This window comes from Pleurodeles waltl, chromosome 5 (genome assembly GCF_031143425.1).
Source record: "Pleurodeles waltl isolate 20211129_DDA chromosome 5, aPleWal1.hap1.20221129, whole genome shotgun sequence".
NCBI lineage: Eukaryota > Metazoa > Chordata > Amphibia > Caudata > Salamandridae > Pleurodeles > Pleurodeles waltl.
Genome location: NC_090444.1, coordinates 1,866,598,024 through 1,866,618,462, shown reverse-complemented (window position 1 = coordinate 1,866,618,462; position 20,439 = coordinate 1,866,598,024). Strand labels below are relative to the sequence as shown.

Below are 20,439 nucleotides of genomic sequence, written 5' to 3'. Positions count from 1 at the left end.
CCTCAGGGCTAGTAGCCATTGGCTACTAACCCCCCAGACCTAAACACACCCATAAATTGAGTATTTAGGGGCTCCCCGAACCTAGCAAGATAGTTTCCTGCAACCTAAGACGAAGAAGGACTGCTGACCTGAAAGCCCTGCAGGGAAGACAGAGACACCAACTGCTTTGGCCCCAGCTCTACCGGCCAGTCTCCCCACTTCAAGAAAAACTGCAACAGCGACGCGTTCCACAGGGTCCAGTGACCTCTGAAGCCTCAGAGGACTACCCTGCATCTAAAAGGACCAAGAACTCCCGAGGACAGCGGCTCTGCTCCAAAGAAGAAACATCTTTGCAACAAAGAAGCAACTTTTGAAGACAACACGTTTCCCGCCGGAAGCGTGAGAGTTTGCACTCTGCACCCGACGCCCCCGGCTCGACCTGCGGAGAACCAACACTACAGGGAGGACTCCCCGGCCACTACGACCCTGTGAGTAGCCAGAGTTGACCCCCCTGAGGCCCCCCCCAGCGACGCCTGCAGAGGGAATCCAGAGGCTTCCCCTGACCGCGATTGCCTGCTTCAAAGAACCCGACACCTGGTAAAGACACAGCACCCACAGCCCCCAGGACCTGAAGGATCCGACCTCCAGTGCAGAAGCGAATCCCAGGTGGCCCTCTCCCTTGCCCAGGTGGTGTCTTCCCCGAGGAGCCCCCCCCTTGCCTGCCTTCTTCGCTGAAGAGACCCCTGGGTCTCCCATTGAAACCTATTGCAAACCCGACGCCTGTTTGCACACTGCACCCGGCCGCCCCCGTGCCGCTAAGGGTGTACTTTTTGTGCTGACTTGTGTTCCCCCCGGTGCCCTACAAAACCCCCCTGGTCTGCCCTCCGAAGACACGGGTACTTACCGGCTGGCAGACTGGAACCAGGGCACCCCCTTCTCCATTGAAGCCTATGCGTTTTGGGCACCACTTTGACCTCTGCACCTGACCGGCCCTGAGCTGCTGGTGTGGTAACTTTGGGGTTGCTCTGAACCCCCAACGGTGGGCTACCTTGGACCCAACTTTGAACCCTGTAGGTGGTTTACTTACCTGCAAAACTAACAAACACTTACCTCCCCCAGGAACTGTTGAAAATTGCACTGTCTAGGTTTAAAATAGCTTATTGCCATTTGTGTGAAAACTGTATATGCTATTTTGCTAATTCAAAGTTCCTAAAGTTCCTAAGTGAAATATCTTTCATTTAAAGTATTACTTGTAAATCTTGAACTTGTGGTTCTTAAAATAAACTAAGAAAATATATTTTTCTATACAAAAACCTATTGGCCTAGAATTGTCATTGAGTGTTATTGCCTGTGTGTTTACAACAAATGCTTAACACTACCCTCTGATAAGCCTACTGCTCGACCACACTACACAAAATACAGCATTAGAATTATCTCTTTTTGCCACTATCTTACCTCTAAGTTGAACCCTTGGACTCTGTGCATGCTATTTCTTACTTTGAAATAGTACATACAGAGCCAACTTCCTACAGCAAGGATACCAGGCAGCCTTTCACAGGACCTCTGGTCGAAGCTCCGTGGAATATATGCAGATGGATGTGAAGGCCTGGCAAGCAGCGCTTGATGTGTTGGTGGAGAAACAAAACGACCAGGGAGACCCCCTATGGGTTAGTGCTGAACTGAGGGAGGTTATCGGGGTGCCAGAAATGGGACCTGATCAGAATCAGTACGCTTGGGGGATGTAAGGGGTCTGGCAGAACTTAAATCCTTTGAAACCATCAGAGTAGAGTATCAAATGGTGGAACAGGAGGCATTCATTTCCCTGCGTTATGACATCTACTGGGCACCTGTGTGCGTAAAGGCGTGTGCCTTGAAGATAGTGGTCCCCTGAAAATAGAGAACTGGCAGAGCCCCTCTCAGCGAAGGTGGCATCTCTGATGTCGAAGAAACAATCTGACCGTGTGATAGACACTACGAGAGACTGAGGGGGGGATGGCTGCACGACTGGGGGAGCTAATGGAGGAGGAGTGGCCAGAGGCGACACAAGGCTTGCGCATGCTACTACATGTGTGTGGTACTGAGAAGGATGGGCGGACAGACTGTTCTTCTCTTTAAAAAAAAAAATGAAAAATTACAATAAAATTATGCTTAAAAATGTTTTTGCTTCATTAATCTTCTAAATTAAAAATATTAATTACATTTATGTGGAGGGCATAAAAAGATTTTTGCACCGTCCACTCAGTCACTCAACTGCCGGCTTAATCCTAGTTTTCTAACTGTTTCTGATCTCTGTGTAATTGGGCTTGGAGACGAATTGTGATATTTTCGGGCATGTAGGTATTTTCTAGTACTTTTTGAGATTATTTCTGACCTTGGATAAGTAACAGCTCCCGCCCAGCCTCTCGGCCTCCTTTATACCAAGGCCTGGTCTTTGAGGTTGCGGTGATGGTCCACACTTGCCTCTTTGAAGTCTTCATTTTCATCTTTCTTCATGAGGTTGAAGGTTGACTCTTGGCATCACAGTGACCAGTACTGGGCCTCGTCTGTCAAGTGACGGTGCTGCCAGTACTGGAGCAGAAGGGCAGACATGAGCTTTACTTTTCTAGTTGTTCTTGACCAGGATGAGGAAGTGAGATGTAATGTGATGTCCAACCAAGTGGTGAATGTTGCAGTGTTTTTGTCTCCTTTACAGAGCAAGCTCAGAGACAACGCACCCTACGCAGAGTACGGCGGCTGGTACAAGGCCTGCAAAGTCATCAGGTAAGTACCCAGAGGGCTGGCTGCTTCGGGGCATGGTCTGTGGCCCCCATTGCGCGCAGTGGCAGAGAGAAGTTACGGTGGAGCAGCTGCTCACATCTGTGCCACATGGAGTGGTGGTGCGATTGTCCTGAGATGACTGAATGTTTGACAAGTGATGAAGCTGAGAGGAGAAAGCTTCTCTAGTTGTTCACCTGACTCTCTTACCCACCCAGCATTCTGCCCTTCATCTACTCCGCACGTGACCTCCCCAGACTCCTGGGTATGAGGGCTGGGCTGGGGCAGGTGCGATCTTAGGCACTTGTCAGCATGTGTGAGCACCAAAGGATTCCTGAGGATGAACGGAAAAGTGCTGAATTCAGGCTCAAGCCTGCACTGTTTTCAAGTGATGCAAATTCTGTTTTCTCAGCTCTGTCTCCCTCCACCCACCTACAACACCAAATGACCCCGCCATTACCTTCCTGTCCGATTCCCACTGTTTTCCCAGTTCTTTCACCCAACACTGTACAACCCCTGGCTCTTACCCAGGTGTGTCACCTCCTACACAACACTTATCCAACATTGTACACTCTTCTCTTCTCTTATCCAGATTTGTTCCTGCTTTCCTGCACCCTTTGCACCCCTTCTTCAGGCCCCTTCTCCGACGCTCTATTCGCCCCGCCTCTTACCCAGCTCTGTACCTTTCTACACAGCACCCCTTCTTCAGCGCCCTTGTCCAACGCTCTACTCTCCCCACCTCTTACCCAGCTCTGTACCTTCCTACATAGCACCCCTTCTTCAGCGCACTTGTCCGACGCTCTCCTCTCCCTGCCTCTTACCCAGCACCCTGCGTACCACCTGTTCATCCGCTCATGCATTCCTCCTCCGCCTTACTCTTTATCTTCCGTAGCTCCACCTTCCTGTAGGTTCCTCTATACCTCTTCTTTGAAGCACCTCTTCTCTTATCTGTATTCTGCTTTTCCTCCACTCTGTCTCTGTCTCCCCAGTACATCCTGCCTCATCCTCTGATTCCTGTCTCTTACACCTCACTCTTTATAAGCACCCGCGTCTACCTCCCCACAACTCTACCCCCGCCTCCTCCTCCTGTCCCAACAAAGCAACCTCCATTTAAACAACCAAATGAGGCGGGTCTAAAGAGGTCTCGTGAGAACCAGTGACCGTCAGGTCTTATAGTGCTTATATTCAAAGAAACCTACAAAGGAGACATCCTTTCAGGTCCATCTGTGTTTTACTGAGTACTGATATTAGCACTACGGAAGGCTTTCTTAAGACACCTCTCCTGAGGGATACACTTTTTTTTCTTCAAAGGAATAGTTTTCTTTTTAATCATTTAATCAGCACAGGACCATTTTTTTCTTTTTAAGAGTCAAAGACCTCTTGAAAAAATTAGTTTGAGACTTATGGTGGCTAACACACGTTTTACAACTGCAGTTTTCTATGTTGCTTCATCTGGGCCAAAACATTCTCACTGTGAGTATGTATTGATGACCTGAATAAATCAACTTTATAAGCGGATTCCTAATATCCCAAAAAATTTTGTACTACGAAATATGTATTGAGCTCAATAGATCAATGTTACAAAGTTTTTATAGGTGTAGTAACCACAACTTCTCCAGCATTGGATCTTTCATAGATTCACTTGGTTAAATCCTTCCCAGTCGTCGGACTGGTACCATCCCCCTCCCTGGTACATGACCAGCAGCAGCCCATATATAAGCATTCCTTTACATTGACCACAGTGCGACCGTATCCAGCCTGTCCTCATCACTATATCAAACAAACTTGAGTCCTATCAGGAACCTCCTCACCCAGGTGTTATCCCGCTTGCAGCTGACACATGCGCAGGTGTGAGGAACCCTTCTGAGAGCTCTGCGAGAGAGAATAAATCAAAGTGAGGCGGAGGTGGCGCTTAAAAGATCTTTATTGAAAACTTACAGTTTATTTTTGAGAATGAAGATTTGTGCGGAGGATCCACACACACAGTGTTCGCACCCCGAGCACAAGGAGCAGATTGCAGTGTTTGAAGGACGTTTTCTACCAAAACCCTGTAAGATTGTGAGTCATCTGGCACTTGGCATTTTAGAAAAAGAAATGGGAAAAGGTAAAAAAAAAAAAGCTGAGAAGTAGACAAAAAGACCCTCTGACGCGGCTGAGAGTCGGAAATCTGGTCTTATACGCTCAGATGATGGACATACGATTCATAAAATAAAGAGTGATGAGTCCGCTGAGGAAATTCCTAAAAAGAGATTAAAGGTGGACTCAATGTCAGATGCCAAAACATCACTGAGAAAATGGGATGGGAGCAACTCAAAAATCCACAGGTTGTTGGTGATGGATATAGATAAGGAGTTACCGACAATGACAGCAACAGCGTAGTTGACAAAAGTGTTATTGTCGACAAGTGAGAAAACGTTGACGGGAGACCGTGTCGATGAGTGGAAAGTCGAGCAAGAGAACAACATCGTCAACAAAGGAAACACCTTTGATGATAGAGGCACCGCTGAAGAAGGAAATTCCATCGCCGATGGGAGTTCAGTCAATGAGTAATATGCCGTCAACCAAGAGCTTGTTGCTGACAAAGATAGCGCCGTTGACGAGTGCTAAAAAGATGATGTAGAAGAACAAACATTGGCAACATCAACTACAACAAAATAAATCTATTAAAAGACATGAGAGATGATGAGATGGAACCGATATTGGAAACAATGTTGGTATCGCCAGTGCCTTTGAAGCCACCACTAAGGTTTCTGCAGGACAATTCACCTGAGGGTCAAGAGCCATTTCAATTTTATCTGGGTGACACATGATCTTGACTAGATAAAAGCTTTTTTTAGTGACGAGAGTGCCAAGGAGGAGGAAAGGGCAAATCATCCAGAGGATTATAATATACAATATTTGGAGATTGTAGGGAGTGGGGTTCTGATTGCAGTAAACCCCCTCCCCCCCCCCCCTCCCCCCCCCCTCACACACACACACACACACACACACACACACACACTTTTTGCCTGGTTCTTAGATGCAACGTCGACTGAAGTGCACTGGGTGCCTGCTAACCAGGTCCCCAGGGCCAGTGTTCCTTCCCCACAGCAAGACACCTGGTCACTTGATCCCCACGTGACCAGGCCCTGCAGCCCCCTATAAATCCCTAGTAAATTTGACTTCTGGTGCCTCGTGCATGGGTACTGAAGAGGGCCTCTCAGAGCTGCGGCACAACATCTGCCTCGTCAAAGGACCATCAACCTCGTCCAGACTGCCATTGCAGGCTGCATGACAATGTGCTTCCAAGACTGAAAACAGGACATGGCACACAGCCTGTGTGTCATGCCGTTAAACACTGCATGTAATATTTGTAAGTCACCCCTCTAGCAGGTCTTACAGCCCTACGGCAGGGTGCATTATATTACATGTGATGACACATCTGCACGAGCAGATATGCCCCTGCTATGTCTTTGTTGATTCTTAGACATAGTAAGTGTGCATTGAAGTCATTTTAAATACATGTGCCGGACACTGGTCACTACGAGTTCCCCAGCTACATGATGGCTTCACTGAATCCTGGGATGTTTGGTATCACACATCTTATATTAATAAACCCTCCCTGAATCCAGTGATGGATTTATTAATGCATGCACCCAGAGGGCACCCTCGAGGTGCCCCCTGTAAACCTACCAACTGCTGGTGAGCTCACGGACTAGTTCTAGCCAGCCTGCCACCGACAGACGAGATTCTGACCAACCAAGGGCGAGTGCCTTTGCTCTCAGGAGAACAGAAACAAACCTGCTCTGGGAGGGATGACCTGAAAACCTGCGTTCGACAGGAGAGATGCCAACTCCCTCTCCCTCCACCCCAGGGCCCATTAGGCACCTGGACAGGCAGGAAATGTAGTATTCAGAAAGGTGTGTCCACCCCTCAGGTCAGTCCCACCCCTAAGGTGAACTGCCTGATGTGGACACCACATTTCCGAATTTGCTGTTTTGTTGTTGGCAGATGTAGAAACTCTGGGACGGGGTTATGTCAACTTCCCACAGGAAGTGGTCATATAGGTGGTGTAGTGATCTCAGGGGTTAGTAGCCCATTGGCTACTACGCTACACTCCCTGAAACACCCCTAAGTTCAGTATTTAGGGTTGCCCCTGGCACCAGGAAATCAGATTCCTGCTGACCTAAGACGAACACCCAAGAGCCAAATAGAAGAAGCACCTGACCTGGACCCAGCCCTGCCAGCCTGTCTCCTGCTCTTGTCTGGCGCACCGAAGTCGACTCGTCCTGTAGCTGGTGTGCCTCCAAAAGCCTGGGAGGACTGCCTCCCTTCAATAAAGAACCAGGGACTCCTTTGCTGCAGCGGAGCTGCTTCTCTGCAAGCTGCAGGCACCCAAGATAGAACTGTGAGGACTCCGGACCACTGAAAACATGCCACTTCAAAACAATACTGCACCCGAGATGCAGAGTCTGAGCTGAAGTGTGAAGTGGACCAAATGTGCCAACGTGGTTCCCCGGCCATCCTGAGACAAAGCCCTACTTGGACTTGCCAATTGTGGACTCACTAACGCTTCCTGCATCCTCTGACCACGTGTCCCCTCAAACGCTGGTGCTCCAAGATGCAGAAATCCAACACCAAAAAACACCCATCCCCCCTGGTCAGTGGAGAAGATGACTAAAGGTGCACCTATGACCCGAGCACCCCAAGATTGGAATCTACATGTTGGCTCTCCTCCACTGGACCCCCTGTCCAAATCTGCAGCCTCTTTTCAACCTGACGATCCCCATTGACTAACATTAGGTACCCGATACCATACTACACCTCTGCACCCGCTACTCCAGTGCCACCTGGTGTGACCTGTTGGTGTGTTCCTGACCCTTGCCCAATACTTACCTCAAACCCAGGAGATTGGTTCTGTAAGTCTCTGTACTGTACCTGTTTGGTGTATTTGTTTTTCCTCCATAGGATAACTTTTCAGCTTGCAAAAATTGCACCGTCGACTTTCAAAATTGTGAAGATTTTTCTTGCAAAAAATACTTACCTCTTATTTTTTTTAATTGGTGTGGATCTCCTTATTGAGTTGTGCATCTCATTTATTGACTGTGTATTTGCAGATGTCTTACACTCCTCTCTGGTAAGTCTAAGGCTGCTCGACCACACTACCCCCTAAGAGAGCATCTTGGGATTGCAAGAGCAACCCCCTGTCCACTGTAAGGGACCCCCCCGGGCCCCTTGCACAGTATCTCTCGTTTTGATATATCATATAAAGAGCCGTTTTCCCACGAAGATGAAGTGGGATACGAGGACCATTTTCAGGACAAGGGAAAAATACACGGGATGCATGCATCGGAACAGTGAGTCCAAGTACCAATGCGTATGCTAAGATCACTGCAAGACACGATTGCAGATATAAATCTATGAGACTTCCACCTCTGCCAGCACGTAAGAAGCGGGATGAAACAAGGACCCCTCAGCCGCCAACTCTCCAGCCAGACGGGGTCGAGCTTAAGGAGGACAGGGAAGACAGCTATTAGCAAAGATTCCTGAGGAGGTGGAATCATATTTGGAAGAGCAAGAGGGGGTGAAAAATCACCATTTAGTAGTGAAGGAGGTGAGAGGGAAAGTATGGAGAAAGATGAGGAAAATGTGCGTAATCGACCAAAATCAGCAGGAAATGATTGAGAATGAATCATTTATTATAGAAAAGAAGCCAGTCCAGACCCTACACAACGTATTTCACCCACGGATGACATTGGGACATTCCATTCATGTACTGAGAAAGCTTCAGAATGGTTTAACCTGCCTGACTCTGTTTCAGAGAAATCCTGTTTACTATTTTGTCTCAAAGAAAAGGCTCTGAACATTAGCGGGAAGGAGGTTTGGCGATGACGCTAAATCCAGCCAGTGCATCAGTACATTTTTGAAAGTTAGAGAGAAGCTACAAGGCTTCAGACAGTGCAGCAGGATGTATTGTGAATCCGGTGCGGAATGATTGAGTGATGGCTGCACCCGCGCAGCGGTGATCGAGGAATCCGTCGTCCCCATGGGTGCCAACGGACAAAGAAGGCAGAAAATGGGATCTATGGGGAAAGAGTAAACAATTGAAATTGCAAATCATCAGCACCTCTAGCAGGTTATGGCAGCCAGTTACGGAGTGACTTGGCTGCATTGCTGGAGAAACCGCCAGAGGAAGTTGGGAAGGAGCGAAGGCAATATTGAAAGATGTGGGCAAGCGCCAGCTTCATTAATAGACGCAGCCATGGACGCATCAACATGCGCTTTTAGACGTGTTGGAAATGCGACAGTCGTGAGGTGGCATGGTTGGTTGAAGAGGCCCTTTGAGACCAGAAGTGCAGGCAAGAGTGGTGGATTTGCCGTTGGATGGCAAGAATGTTCTTGGCAGTATGGTGGATGAGGCCCTTCAGGCAATTAAAGCCGACACTGAGGCGGCTCATTTACTTGGCATGCTACGGGGTAGAGGTTACAGAGGGTTTAAAGAGAGTTCTTTCGCCAGGCGTAAGGAAAAAATAAGGGTAGTAGTTTTGACGCTACAGACTGAATGCATCATGTGACCAGTACAGTTCGTATGGCTACCAGGTGAAACAGCAGAGGCGGAGAGGACAAGGCTAAGGAGCCAGTCAAGGCTGAGCCAGGAGAGGAAATCGGCCATCAAGGTCTGAGTGCAAAGTTGGAAGGTCACGACTTCCTACAGAAAAAAGCCCCCGAGCTTCAGCTGTCTGTCGGCAGGAGGATGCAGTTTTACATCAATAATTAGCAGCGCATAACAGACAAATGGGTGTTGGGTATGGTGAAACAAGGGCATGTTTTGGACTTTGTCGGAGAACGACCATCAATCCAACCAGTAGGAGAAATACAGAGACGTTGGAAAGAATTGCAGAAACAAATATCAAACTTACTGAAGAGAAAAGCTCTCAGAGAGGTGCCAGTGGAGGAACACAGGATATTCTACTCAAGATTCTTTCTCATTTTTAAGACATCTGAAGAATGGCGTCTAGTACTGGATTTGAGAGAGCTTTACACGTTTATAAAAAGACAGTTTCCACATCATTACATTACAGGAAATACTTCAGTTTATAAAGAGAAGGCTTTCTAAGCTCAATAGATTTAGGGGCTCCATACTTCAACATACCCATTCACAAAAAGCACAGAAAATATCTCCATTTCACGGCGGCCAAAGTTCAAGTTCAGTTCAAAGCCCTACCTTTTCGTCTGAGATCATCTCCTCAGGTTTTTCCAAGTGCATGGCTCCAGGAGCAGCGTTTATAAGAAGAAAGGGGGTTATGATGTATCCGTACCTGGACGACTGGCTTAGAAAGGCCAAAACATTGCAAACCAACAGAGAGATAAAATTAACCAAGGAGGTGCGCGTCCACTTAGACCGTGCAATGACTACCAAAAAGTCAAGCTTCTAATCGAGTCAGGATTTGGTGTTTCTAGGACCAAGACTGAGAATGGAGAAGGGGTTGGTATTAAGCAGGTGACCACCCTCATGGAGAAGGAAAGAGTGACTGTAAGATTGATCAGTCTGTTACTGGGGGCCACGTCTTCACGTATTCTTATGACACCTCATTGGCGTCTTCGGATGAGAGTGATTAAAGAGGCGTCGATATAAATGGAGATCGGGACGATATAATCACAGTAACCAAATATGAAGAAAGCTTTTTGCTGGTGGATGAAGAGCGAGAATAGTTTCAAAGGGCAAAGTCTGTAGATGCAAAAGCCACCCAGATATCTGACGACAGATGCTTACAAGATAGGTCGAGGAGCACATCTAGACAAGAAGGTTGTTCAGGGTGTATGGACAAAAGAGGAAAAGAGATTATGTATTAGAGGTAAGGGCTGTGTGGCTGGCATTAAAAGCCTTTCAGAGCTCAGGAAGAAAATGCCAAGTAATAAGAACAGACAATATCTCCACAGTGTACTAGATACGGAAACAAGCAGGCACAAGATTGTTTATTCTTTTGAAAGAAGCTCCAAGAGTATGGGGATGGGCGCGAATGAGGTGTTGTTGAAGGCTGAAGATATTCCAGGAGTGGACAACGACCAGGCAGATCGAGTGAGCTGACAACATATAGATATTCAGAAGTGGGAGATAGGGCAAATGGGCAGAATATTTCAAAGGTGGGGGAATTCCAGAGTTGGATATGTTTGCCATGGATCAGAACTGGAAATGCAAGACACGTGCGAGCAGATGGTTTTGCCCCGGAGTGCAAGGCACTGCGTTTTCAATAGATTAGGAAGGAAATTTTCTTTCTGCGTTTCCTCCAGTCCCTTGGATTTCAGTGGTATTGTGCAAGATGAGGAGAGAGTTGCAGGGAGTTTTAGTAGCACCCGCATGGCCATGTCCACATTAGTATGCAGACCTGTTGGAATTGTGTGTGGTCAGGCCAGAATACAAACCGGTTGCACAGTTACTTACCAAGAACAGGGGGCAGGTGTTTCATCACAGGCCGAGGTCGCGACACCTGATGGCATGGCTCGTCAGGACTTGGAGTTTGGCCATTTGAATACAGCTGAAGACTTTAGGGAGGTATTAAAGAAGGCAAGGGCTCATGCAACAGCTAAAACTTATCAAATGGCGACAATTTGTGCTATGAGCGCGTGAACAAGGATAGGATCAAATATGTATGGAGCTGCATGAGTCTTTACCATAGTTTTGTTTACATTTGGCAAAATCTGGATTACTTTTTGGGTCAATAAAACTGCTCCTGGCGGCGATTTCAGTATATCTATGGAGGCCTGACAGAATGTCTTTATTGTCGCAAAATATAGTTAATTCATTTTTGAAAGGGCTTTTCAGAGTATTTCCCCCAGTTCAGAAGCTGGCGCCTGCATGGGAATGGAATAGTGTTGGAAGGTTTGATGAAGGCACGTTTGAGCCAGTTCACAAAACAACATGGAAGTATTTGACGTGGCATACTATTGTTTGTTGGCCATAACATCCGCAAGGAGAGTTGGTGAATTGCAGGCATTAAGATGCAAAGAGCCGTATTTAATGTTCACGAAGATAAAGTGACAATGATGACAAATGAGAAATTTATACTGGAAGTGGCGACCGCTTTTCATGTAAGACAGAAGATCACATGGCCAACATTATTTGCAAAGCCAGTAACAGCAGCGCAAAGGGCGTTGCATTCGTTGGACATTGATGCCTAGAACATTATTTACAAGCTACTAAGAAGATTCCATAAGCAGTCAGTTGTTTGCTGCTTGTGGTTTGGGGGCAGGAGAAACAGCGGTGTCCAGACAGACGATTGGAGATGGATCGGAGCATGCGTAGTTACGTCTCCTTCATTGATGAGCACTGACTCGGAAAGTACGAGCACATTCAACAAGGGCACTGACAAGAGCAGCAGCTTTCTTTGCAGGGTCATCTTTGGAGGATATTTGCAAAGCAGCAACATGGAAAACAACACATCCTTTTGTTAAGAGTTATTGTGTGGACTTCCAAGTGAGGAAAGAGGCAGCAATGGGTCAAGCAGTTCTCGGGAATCTGTTTGCATAAGTTAAGCATCATTCCCACCACCCACAAGTTGTGAGTTATGTACTGCTATGATCTGGTATTCAAGCCTGTGAATCTATGAAAGATCCATTGCTGCAGAAGGAAATACGTTACGTCCTTGTAACTCTGGTTCTCCGCATTGCTATCTTTTATAGATTCACATGCAGATAAGGTTGCATTGGGGTCAATGAATGCTTATGTATGTACTGCTGTTGGTTATGTACCGGGGGTTCCCATTCTGACGACAGCAAAGGATTCAAGCATGTGAATCTATAAAAGATCCAGTGCTGCAGAAGGAAATACGTTACGTCCTTGTAACTCTGGTTCTCCGCATTGCTATCTTTTATAGATTCATGTGCAGATAAGGTTGCATTGGGGTCAATGTAAAGGAATGCTACATATGTTCTGCCGTTGGTTATGTACCAGGGGTTCCCACTGTGACGACAGCGAAGGATTCAAGCATGTGAATCTATGAAAGATACCAATGCTCGAGAACCAAAGTTACAAGTAAGTAACTTATTTCCCAAGGGCATGATACCCGCTCACTCTTTCGCATTTTAGTTCAACCTTCATTTAAAGCCTCCCTGGCCCCCTAAGTCAGTGAGTGCTTCAGTTAACACACCATGAAGGCTCCTAACATGATGGTGCGTCTGAGGCTTGCATTTAGGTATAAAGTTCACCCTTACTGGCTTATGACAGAACAGTCTCTAGGAATGCACCCTACCAGTGTATGCCATGCTTTCCTGTCTGTTACAGAAGCCCCTCTCACTGCTAGCATTCTGCTCTGTCCTACATTTGTACAGTCCCCCACCTTTGTGCCTTGCAGACATGAGCAATTAATGAGGATTCCTGTTCCTGTATATGAGGGTCCTGCACAGCTCACCCCATAAGAAGAGGTTATGTAGCTTGCTGCAGACTGCTGCTTGTGATGAGCCTGTTTGTTTTCTGGTTAAAGATGGTTGGAGATGTGACCTACGTTCATCTGCCATGAGTCGCGCAATGAGCGCGTTCTGCTGCTTCTCTTAATTTGTGAAATATTTTGCACAGTGTATTCCATGCATTACTTGATTCTCGGATTGCTTGAAAGAATGTTTTTCTGTGCTCCTTTGACTGCTTTACTTAGGAATTTGTGTTTTGTTGCTGAAGGTATGCTGCTGGGGTTCAGTATTACTCTCCTTTGGAAGATACTAAATATTATTTATTCCCAGTATTTGCAGTTGTTTGTTTTTATGAGGTCTTGTGCTCTGCCTTTCTGCGTGAGCTGTTTCTCACCCTGCCTCCTGCTCTCCACAGCCCAACAGTGAACACCACGCTGCGGAACCTGGGCGCACTCTATCGACGTCAGGGCAAAAACGAAGCCGCAGAGACACTGGAAGAGTGCGCCATTCGATCGCGGCGGCAGGTACGGGAGGCTCTGGAATATACGGTGGGAGAAGCATGGGGATACTGTCGCGATATCAGACGTTTCACTGTACGCGTGTCAGCCCTGGTCTCTAGGGAGCTGTGGCAGGCCATCTCTAGGTGACAGTGGAAGTAATATGTGTGAACGAATGGAAAGAGGAGGAGTACAACAAAAGGCAGAAGGGGACAGGATAACTGGGGATGTCTGACCAAGATGGTGGAAGCAGACAAATGAGAGGCTGCCCTAGTGAGATGGGGGAATGGTTTTTAATGAGGGAGATTACTGGATCAATATAGTGGAAGTGGACGTGAAGTCGGGTGTCTGGCCAAAAGGGTAAACTGAGATGTCGATCGAATGAAAGAGTGTCGTGTCGGACCGAGATTTTGGAAGGAGAATGTACACAGTATCTATGGGGTGTCTGAGTAAGATGCAAGTGAGTGTCTGTCCGCCTGTACAAGTTGGTGGAGTGAGCAGATAATAGAAGTAGAGAGGGTGCCTGGAGTGTTTGACCAAGATGGTGGAAGTAGACAGGATGAGTGGGGTCGCTGAGTGAGACGGTGGAAGGAGGCTGAAGACGGACCGAGAGGGATGGTGGAGCGATAGTTGCATACACCACTCTTTCTCTAGAAGGATACACAAACAGGTCCAGCGTAAATCAGCATATTAGCTAACAATGACAAACCCAAGTCCTAAACTGTTTCTAGGGAGAAAATTTGACTTAAAAAAGAAAGTTGTGGTTTTTATTATTCTATTAAACATTTTTGTGCTCCAGTAATTAAATGCATTGTTCCTGAATTGTGCACCGAGATCATTCACTATTTGGCTACATATTGTTGTTTGCATCTTTGGCACTGAATCTCATATATAATGCATGTTGATCGACATGTAAGATGCTGTCTTATTCCATAGGTCTTTCTTCTAATAGCCCTAGTAACTGATGATGTTTTTAAAAGGTATTCACATGTGATGCATCCTTTAGAATCGCAGCCCTGAACTCCTGCATTTGTTACAGTTTGCTTAAGTTCAGCTCTCACAATAAGCAATCGTAAATTGGGAGCTCTGCGCTAAGCAATGACTGGCTGTTTTGGAAAAACCTTTTGTAGGTTTTTTTGCAGGTGGATAATAAGGGAACGTTTGTGTCCATTACGTTTTTTGCATCATATGTGCACATAATAGCCCGTAAGGCTGCACAGGCAGAACTGAGGGATCCTCTAAGGAACCTCCAGAGTACATGGTATCACTGGAATCGGTGTAGTTATATGATTCCAACATGCTTGATACCAAACATGCCTAGGTTTGAAGAAGCCATTATGTAGGAGGGCCACTCGTGTTGACCAGTGTCCAGTATATACCTTAAGATGGCTTTCCCGCACTTACAGAATCCATGAATTGGCCTGGGATCTGTAGGGACACCCTGCTGATGCAGGGGTACCTTCACACTTAGGGACATGCACCCAGCCCTTGGGCTGATTGGCCTATTAGAGGGGTGACTTATAATGCCTATGTGCAGTGACCAGGTTTGGAGGTGAAAGGGTGCATGCACCATTTCACGCAGGCTGGAATGGGATGCCTGCAGACAAAGTTTGCCTGGGCTCCCATGGATGGCACAATACATGCTGCAGCCCATGGGAGACCCCTGGTGTACCAGTGCCCTGGGTACCTAAGTACCATACATGAGGGACTTATATGGGTGCACCAGTATGCCAATTGTGGGGGGGGAAATGTTTACCAGCAACCAAATTTAAAGTAGAGAGCACAGTCACTGGGGTCCTGGTTAGCAGGATCCCAGTGAATTACATCTAAACACAGTGACACCAGGGAAAAAATAAGTGGGGGTACTACAACTAGAACCCAGCTTACTACATAGCCCCCGCCTGCCCCCAGCCAACAGCCTAAGAGACCAAGCCATATCTGGGGAAGTCTTCCTAGTCTGGCAGGCCAAGTAGATAAGAAGGCAACTTGGTTGTAGGGCCTTACATCTTACTGTACAGGTCACTTCCTTTGGGAAGGTGACTCCCTGCAACAGCTCCAGGATGCCAGCCAGTAGTCTCTACCCTAGTTTTCTCTCCTTTGTGAGGATGAGATGTGTTCACCTCGGCTACTTCTATTTTAGTTTGGGTCGGTCACCCCTAGCTTACCCCAAGAGGTTATCCACAAGTGGAGTAACCCCACCATGACTAACAGGGTCAGGGGGCCTGTTTGCTATTTGGCCGGGGCTGGACCACCTGCCAAGGGCAGTGAAGCCACAAAGGCTAACATCCAGTAGAGGCCACTGACAGCTGTCCGTTTATGGTGCATGTCTATGGTGTGGCACCCTATACTTAGTCCAGGCAACCCTTAGTGATAGTGAATAGGTGTCAGATAGCAGATGCTCTGTAGGGGTACCTGAGGCGAGCAGCTAAATCTTATCCAGGAGGAATGTAAAGCTCTTGCAGTACCACAGTAGTCAGACATTAAGTCACTCACAAGAAAGAACCACACAAGTGTTGCAAAAATAAAGGATACTTTAATACAGCACTATTACTAAACTGGCATTGGTATATCTCCCTTTGGAGATATCTACACATAATATATACACAAAATAACTATCAGAAATAGCATAAAGAATACACAGGGCCCTATGGGAGTGCCAAACCATATACTAAAAACGTGAAATGTGAAACAGTGACCCCAACCTAGGCCAGTATGGTAGTTAGCTGGGGCCTGGAACAGATAGAAATACCAGAGGTAAGTACAGTAAGTTACCCCAATAGGGTAGTAGTTGGAGTATGTGGAATTCAGGAATGTAGGAAGCTGGCCTGGTGAGTGGTGGGTACCTATGGTACTTACACCCTATACCAGTGGTTCCCAAACTTTTTTGACCTGCGCCTCCCTTGACCTATTGGCTATTGGCCGCGGCTCCCCATTATGCAATTTTTTTTGGGGGGGGGGCCGGTGGGGGGATGTGAGCCGGGCCTCAGGAGTACTTACATTTTTCACGCTGAAAATAATTGGGATAAAGCCAATGAAGGTATTATAATCATAGATGTAACAACATAAAAATCTAACAGTTGTTTAATTAAAAAAATATATAATTGGTTAAGTCAGAAACAATATCAACTATGCTTAGAAATCTGTACTGAGGGGAATGTCTCCAGTACTAATCCTATGCTAGACAGCATATGCTCTCCTCTGCACTCTGGTGTTTGACTGTGCGTCGCACAAAGCAGCCTATTTGTGTGCTAGATCTGGGAGTGACACCAGCAGCATGCAAAGTTTTGCATAAATGGTGCTGCACTCTGTTTTCTCTTTAATGCAACAATGCACAGCAAAATTTGAAGTTTATTCACATTGTGTGAAATCTTAATAAACTTGAGCCTGCAGGTTTTTGTGAATAGAACTAGTGTGTACTATAATTACTACCACTAGATGGTGTTTGAGGATTAAACTTCAAGGCCCTTCCTTGCTGTATTTCAATTTCTCACTCGAAATTCCACAATCACGAGCTGTGCACTCTAAACAAGGAAAACGGCTTCTGACTTTTTTTAATGGAGGGGATTATCTAAGTTCTAATATGCAGCTACAGAATTAGGTCACTGCTATCGGTAATGATGCAGCTCATGGCGCCCCTGTCTTGTTTTGATGGCGCACCTGGGCGCCGTGGCGCACAGTTTGGGAACCACTGCCCTATACCATGTCCAGTATCCCCTCTCAGTGAAGTGTAGGTAGTGTCTAGAAGCCGGGCTCTCTAGAGGTAGCTGTGGATGAGCAGCCAAGGCTTATCTAGGAGACATGCAAACCTCATGCAATACCACTGTAGGCACACAGCACTTACATAAACAAAGGAAAATACTCAAGTGTACAAAAATAAGGTACTTTATTTTTGGAGCACAGTATCAGAAAATACTAGAGGCAACCCTCCAATAAGAGGTAAGTAAATACACTATATATAAATATGGATCCTGCACCCCGGGTGGTGGGTACATACATACACACACTAATAAACAGTAAGAGGCATAAAAAGGTAGGAAAACAGTGTAAAATAGCAATAAGCAATAGTAGCCCAAGGGGAGCCCAAACCATATACTAAGAAAGTGGAATGTGAACACAGGGCCCCCACCTAGGTAAGTAAATCACGTAGAGAGAGCTGGGAGTACTAGGAAACCACACAGGTAAGTACCAGGAATGCAGGAGTAAAACACTGGATTTCCCCCAAACCACCCCAAAGGATAAAAAGAAGACACCCCGAACAGCCTGCAAGGAACCAGCAGTGGATTACCGAAGCTGGAGACCTGTGGAGAGGGGGACCAAGTCCAGAAGTGTCTGTGGAGTCCAGGGGGAGTAGGAGATACTACCCACCCAGAGGTACCTTTTGGAGTTGGTTGATGAAGAAGGAAGACAGGTCAGCACTGCAGCACCGAAGCGGGAGAAGAGTTCCTGATGAGTACAAAAGGTGTCCCACGCTGGAAGCTGGATTGCAGACGGGTGTCGGTGAAGGATTTCCACCAACAAGCTTTGGCAAAGGCATATGTGCGGTTGGAGAGAGAGGTGCTGCCGGGGACCCGCAAGGCCCAGGAGGACTCTACCCAGGAGGAGGGGTCACAGGGGACCCTCAGCGTCACAGAAGGCCCAGAGACGCAGAGGCAGCACCCCCAAGAGTCCCACAGGACAGGGACACACAAGTTGCTGAAGCAGCCCACGCAGCACCACAGAGGTTGCTTCCACATCGCCAGAGAACCATTCAGAGGCCCAGGAGTTGCAGGAGGAAGTGGAGGTGAAGCAAACAAGCCATGGCAGCTGCAAAGGACGCTGTGCACAGGGGTGCTGTCTTGTGTGGAGTGGAAAGAACTTACCACCGCTAAAGTGCATCAGCTGGTAGAGAGGACCAAGGAGGAACTCTCCCACCCACCACCCGTGATGCAGGATCCATGTCACTCAGGATGAGGGAAGATCCTTGGAGCCAGTCGTCTATGCAGCCAGGTACCTGCGGATGTAGGGAAGTGATGCATTCACCCGAAAGGAGATACCTTCTTCTTCTTCTTGTGCAGGCTGAAGAATCGCAGTCTTCAGAGGATGCACAGCCGTGGGAAATGTTGCAAAGCTGTCAGGAATTCTGGATACAATGTTGCAGAAGAGTCTTCCTCATGCATTTGCAGCTTGTAGGTTCCTGGAGGGTCCAGTCACGGTTCCGGAGGCCAGAAGTCGAAGCAGAGGTTGCAGAGGAGCCCTGCTGGAATCTTGCAAGCCGAATTTGAGGACCCATCCAGGAAAGAGACCCTAAGTAGTCCTGGGGGCTCTGACGTCACCTGCCTGGCCTGGCCTCTCAGATGCTCCCAGAGTTCCCTGCCAACCTTGGAATCAAGATGGCAGAGCCCAGGGACCCTCTGGAGGAGCTGGGAGCACCACCCCTAGGGTGGTGATGGACAGGGGAGTGGTCAGTTTCGCGCCAGAGCAGGGACTGGAGGTCCTTGAACCAGGGTTGACTTGTTTGTGTTTATCCTGTCGGCCGTATTACAAGTTCCATAGGATATAATGGAACTTGTGATACAGCGGACGGGATATCCGTCACGTTTGTGATGGAGTAATCCCCTCCGCCAAACTCGTAATGAGGCCCATAATCGTCCTGCCTCCCCCCCCTAGTGAGTGAGTGCTGTATATCATATGTTCAAAGGCATGTAAGCGTGTTTGGTGCTGTTATTGCCGCTGTCTGGTCTCCTCTCTCCTCTCTGAAGTGTGGAACAAACCCTGGGAGATTGTCTCCCTGGACTTCTGTCCAGTGGGCGGAGTCGCAGCCACATGGCGCCCTCTAGCTGTGCTGGAGAGCTACTGCTGGCAAAGCTTTATCTGGACTTGTCTGATGTCTGTTCTAAAAGAGCGGATCCTGAGGAACGTTATGTATCATCCAGATATATCCTTACTGAAGATAACTAATGTTTACATCTGGAGGATAAATGACAGGTGATCTCCCTCCATTGGACTAGTGAGGAAACCCTTTTCATAGTTATTTTCAAATTTACAAACTTAACTCTTTATGAACCACAAATTATTTTAGCAATCTTGGTTAAGTACAAGGAAAAATGTAATTGTATGCCTTTTTTTAAAACTAAACAATGACACAAGCATGTTGTCTGCTCCTTCTCAGCAAAGCAACTGTTGTGGAGATGGTTTGTGCTGTAGTAGGGCGGTGCAGCGGGGGTGATGACCTTGTCTCCCATCGCTGCCCTAGGCAATACCTACTGCAGCTGCCAGGCCTTCTGTGCCCCTAGCGTGGGGTTCAGTGCCAGTGCTTATATGCCATTAATATTGCTGCTCTCACCTTCCTTCTTCTCTTTTCTCCTGCCTTCCCTTGCTGCCTCCTAGAGCACAGTAAGTCGCATCCATTCTGAAAAGTGTGTTGTACTATGAAATTTCAGTTTCTAAGCTTTTGGTAAAAAGAAAAACTGTACATTATCCCCTGTGAAATCACAAAGCATATTTATGCCATGATTGATGAAAACAATATGGTCCAATAAAATATATTATTTGTAAAAAGTGCTCTAAGAAACACATAACCACATATGGATTACTACAGAGCAAAGGTCATATTTCAAGTTAGCACCACAGTGACGCGAGGGAACACTTCTTACAGATTCCATTCCAGAATCACTTCACAGAAGCCAACAATCCTGGCCCTACTTAGAAAGCTAGATACCGTGATTGTATCTCACTTCACTGCACATATGTAATCGCTTGTGCTCTCATAAAGATCCATCAAGGCCACTGGGGTTCATAAAATGCAAAGCGAACCTCTTAGGACGCAGAGGTGGTGCAGGGGCTTCTG

The 20,439-nt window shown here is 47.1% G+C and overlaps 1 protein-coding gene across 3 annotated transcripts in view; it reads left to right on the top strand.

Moving 5' to 3' along the window:
- KLC4 (kinesin light chain 4) overlaps positions 1–20,439 on the top strand; it is a 364,418-nt gene that overhangs the window by 232,871 nt on the left and 111,108 nt on the right. For all 3 annotated transcript variants that reach the window (XM_069236408.1, XM_069236409.1, XM_069236411.1), the window contains exons 11-12: positions 2,672–2,739; positions 13,532–13,640. In XM_069236408.1, coding sequence (XP_069092509.1) covers positions 2,672–2,739; positions 13,532–13,640 — 177 coding nt within the window. The remainder of the gene's footprint in view (positions 1–2,671; positions 2,740–13,531; positions 13,641–20,439) is intronic.